The 4808-nt window shown below is 32.0% G+C and overlaps 1 protein-coding gene across 1 annotated transcript; it reads right to left on the bottom strand.

Annotated features, from left to right (window-relative positions):
• Positions 1-2344: 2344 nt before the first annotated feature.
• On the bottom strand, positions 2345-3032 carry LOC132066602 (uncharacterized). Its single transcript, XM_059459884.1, has one exon. It carries the CDS (start codon positions 2956-2958, stop codon positions 2551-2553), a length of 408 nt encoding a protein of 135 aa, XP_059315867.1. The 5' UTR covers positions 2959-3032; the 3' UTR covers positions 2345-2550.
• Between the last annotated feature and the right edge of the window lie 1776 nt (positions 3033-4808).

The raw sequence follows: 4808 nt of genomic DNA, 5'->3' as shown, positions 1-4808 counted from the left end.
AACTTTGACCATAAATTTTGACATAAATTTTTCAAGTTTGTAAAAATAAAATTTATATATTTAGAGACTACATTAAAAGTACTATAAGTCATGATAATTTATAACTCAAATAATTTAGAAATAATGTAAGAAAAATGTGGTCAAAGTACCACCTTGTAGACTCCCCAAATAGTAATAGGTTCACATAAATTAAAACAGAGGGAGTATATAATTACAAGTTGTAAGCACGGGTGGCTTAAGGGTGAGGCTAGTAAAGCTTTTGTTTTAGACCCTCAAACTTTTGAGGCCCCAAAAAATTTTACCGATGAATTTTATGGTTTAAGTTTCTCTTAACTAATATTGAAGATTGTAAAAAGAAGTACAAAATATATATAACAAAAGAAAGAAAAAATACTATCTACGTTTTAAAACTTTGAACTAAACTACTCAAATCTTTATATTCTTAAATAAAGTTTTTACAATAACATCCTAGGTAATGTCTTTACAACACATGGCTAATATCTTATTGACTTGAATTGATCATCTCTAATATAAATACTAATGTTACCATTATCATTTATTTACATTTTTTTTTATGTAATTTTACCCATTTTATTGTAATTATAATATTTTACGAATACTAAAAATAAATACCCTCGGGGCTTACGCCCCACGCCTCGAGGCTTATGCCCCGCTCCTCGAGGCTTACGACTCACCGAGGCAACTCCGCCTTTTAAAACACTGGCTGTTATAGAAAAGTAAAATATAACATAAAAAATCGGTTTCGAAAAAACTTAGTTGTTATAGAGAGATGATGTTATATGCGGATGCTGTTATAGGAAGGTCTGACTGTAATTCATTTCAAAAATGGATAATCGATTTTGTCATAATTAAATTGATAAAAAATTCTCAAACAGTCAAACCCATCTAGCTATGCATTTCTCATCGTTTGCTCACTTTAGTCTTGTATAGTTATTCTTGTTGGAAATCTTAATTTTTTTCTATTTGTTTCATGTTTAAACTTTGAAATACTATTCATTTGGAAAGTAAAATGCAATACATCTGAAATCAAGTGAATTGTCGAATGTCTGTTGATACAAAAGAATACGAAAAACAAGGGCTAAGATTTTGCAGTTATATATACTGCATCTAAAGAACTACAAACCCAGTTCTTCAGTACATTAGGTGGTAACTAAAATAACATTCACCAACAAGTTTGGATATTTTCTAGACTTGACTGGTATATGTAGTACTTAGTGGAGTCCTTGCGAGCGCTGAGGGCAAGATACAGAGATGTCTCTGTTGATGAAAAAATTTCAAGCCAAGAAGAAAATTTATTGCGTGTGACTCGAAATTTGTGAATACTAATTATGTTAGAATTCCTTACAGATTTGCGAGTGCTGAGGCTTTTCCTTGTATGCTTGCAAAAATTACTGTCCTTGTAGTTTTTGGGAAATTATGGTCCTTGTAGGATTGAGAACTACCTCGGTTTTGTATAAATGAATTGTAATTGAGTATTCTTCCGACAATTCCTCTTATTCATAATAGAAAAGTTTCTCAGCTGCTTCTACCCCGAGAACTAGAGACTTGACCGAAGCTCCTTAGATTCTAATGTTATTTTTCTTCTCTATTTACTTTGAATGTGTGATTGTGTACTAGTTAATCCATGATCTTCCGCAACAAACTTCAATCGTATAAATTTTAACATAAACTGAGGAGGTCTATTCCACCAAACAGGGAAGCTAATAAGTTTAGGTCTATAGTCATCAGCAAATTCAGATTTCCATGCAGACTTCAAATTAATCTGATGAAAACCTCTTGAAATTGTTATCTTAAGATTGAAGATGATCTTCTTTTCCCAAAAAATAAAGAAATTAAAGAAAAGAATGAAGATGATTTGATTAATCACTTTTGAATAAGATAGGAAATTGTAGTGTATCCATACTTGAAGCATTATCTCCTTCTAGAGTTTACAACAGAGGAAGCCAGTAAATGATTTACAATAATTTAATGATTTACAATCGGCAGTACATGAACTCAATTTGGACTAAATAGTAGATACATGCCACAATGAATGTATAGGAATTTCACTAGCTACAAAGCAAAGGAACAAAAATATTAAATCGTAATATAGGGCATTAATTAGTTTCAATTGTGTTTTAAACTATCTCTTATACCTCGTATTTGAATGTCTTACTAGATTAATTCCATATTCCTGTTGATCATATTATTTTATTGCTCTTATGGTGGTTAACTATATGTTAACTCTCCATTCTTAAGATCCTTCTATTACAGTTAGATCATGTTATAATTTTAATGACCGGATGGCATGAACTATCCTTTCTAAGTAATTTGACGCAAATCATTTTAATCATAAACATACTTTTAATTATTCATCATTTCAGTCATGAAAAGCAGATACATGGATAATTAAAATCAAGCATAGCAGCAGATTGTTTAGTACATAATTACTTATTTAGGTAGCAAACCTTTGTGCTATAGCCAAAGCCACAACCAAATTACACACACACACACATTACTTTCACCGCATGATAAATATATGCGTCAAATTTAATCATCCAAATTCTTTAGTGCCCAGTTGAACTTCTGGCTCTGGCTGTAACCACTAGGGTGGCTGCCACCATGACCATGATGTCCCATGGCCATGGACGATGACATATGGGCGTGGGAAGATTGTTGCATCCCACTGCCATAGCCACCATCATTATGGGCCATGGTAGTGCTGCTTGAGAAGTTGGTTGAATCATGTGGCATATGCCCATGACTTCCATAGTGGCCATTACCATGGCTTCCATAGTATCCACCATGGTGTTGGCCCCCATGGCCCATCATCATGTGACTATTATGAGAATAACCCGAAGGCCTCATCATTTGGCCATGGCTGCTGTCAGAATAATAATGGTGCTCGCGAGAGTAGGATTGATGCTTGTTCAACCCAACTTGAGTTTGGAGAACCATTTTTTAATATTGATGCTACTACACAAGAATTAGCTAATGATGTGAAGTTTTTGCTTGGTGCAATGTGATCTTGAGAATGCGTTATATTTATAGGCTTTTGGGATGATTTACGACTAGAGGATTCTAATAATATACGTGATAAAATAGAGGATTCTAATAAGATAAGAAAGGCATCTCATTCCCATTTCGATTATAGAAGTTATAAAATGGGGCACCTTTCTGGGTCGTCTCTTTTGTTCTTATGCATTTAAATAAGCACAAAGCATTATTCGCCAATACCAACTTGTACATGCATGGAATCCATTATGCTAGCTATAGACTCATCATCGATCATCGCTGGTAAACCTCAGTATTCAGGAATATAACTTAATACTTCGAGTGGTGCATTTTGATTTAATCGAGTTGTTACCAAGTGAAGCAAATCAGTACCCTTAATTAGCCTAGGACTCTCCAATCTTACCGTTAATGTGATGTGTAACTTGGTGGCATCACGATGATGTTACAATTTCACACTTGCGTATCTATGTTTTAATTCTAGCACGGGCGTGACCTCTACACTGATGATTTTAATTCGAATTTTATATGAACTTCTACATATACTTTAAATAATGCCTAATTTAATATGTATCGTTACTTTTTTATCAAGTGTTGCTGAAATGAACCAATATATTTGTTCTTTCATATTATTTCAAAATATGTTAAACTCTTATATTTTCTTCGAATTTGAGATGGTGTATTATCGATAATTTTTAAAATTAAAACGCGTATCATTTTTTAGGTTTTATATTGGTGTTTATGTTTAATTATTAACAAAACAACTATCATGTGTTTAATAGATCATATGTTTGTCAGTTTTTCAATTATTACTGGAGATACATTGATTTATCAAAACTTTATCTATAACTCCAACAAAATAAGATTGCAATAGTATTCATGTTACAAAAAAAAAAAAAATTGAACCAACCAAACATAAAGTGACGGAGCTACAGCGGAGTAAGGGTGGTCAATCAAATCCCATTCGCCAAAAATTACACTGAATATATAGGCTAAATATTGTCTTTATCGGATAAATAAATCTTGAACATCCTTGACACAGTTGACACTATAACTCAGCGGTCAAGGCTGTTGAGAACGGCTCGAGTGTCACGACTCCGTGTCGCACAATTGTTTTACATTTTTTCAGAACAAAATAGAACCAACCACTAGCTGACAACTTGGACCGCATCCTACAAGAATCGGGTATTTTCAAATGGAATATTCTTGTCTTTATTACTAATTTTATGTGTTGAAAGAACAATAAAATTTATATGAGAAAAATAATTTATTGCTATTTAAAGAGGAGAATTAATTTGTTATCTTTACATTTAAAGTATTGATTTATAGGCATCAAAAAATTAGGTTCAAAATAAAGACGCCTTTTTATAGTCCGCAAATATCGTGGTGATAATTACACAATAAACTGGCTTTCTGTCTTATAATTAATTTCTAATTTGATTACCTTTAATTCTGTTTGAAATTTCAATGGGGAAAATTTTCGTTAAATATATACCACATAATTTTAGTCTTCTAATTAAAATGCCCAACATGCATAATGAATTCTTAGACGATTTTGTAATGACTTATATAAATAAAGGTATCAAGTATTATTACTAATGAGTCTATTATAAAAATAATTCAAGGGCTGAAACCTCGTCGAACGATTTGATTGATATATTCTAATTATGCTTTCACTAGAAATTTTCTTCTGTTGAATTTACGTTAGTTTTGATTTGTACAATTGTTAGGTTTTGTAACAAGTGTTTTTATCATTTAGCTAAATAGTAATACAACAACAACATATATACCAATGT

Source organism: Lycium ferocissimum, chromosome 8 (assembly GCF_029784015.1).
Source record: "Lycium ferocissimum isolate CSIRO_LF1 chromosome 8, AGI_CSIRO_Lferr_CH_V1, whole genome shotgun sequence".
NCBI classification, from domain to species: Eukaryota; Viridiplantae; Streptophyta; class Magnoliopsida; order Solanales; family Solanaceae; genus Lycium; species Lycium ferocissimum.
The sequence above is the reverse complement of the archived record's forward strand: the minus strand, read 5'-3'. Positions and strand labels throughout refer to the sequence as shown.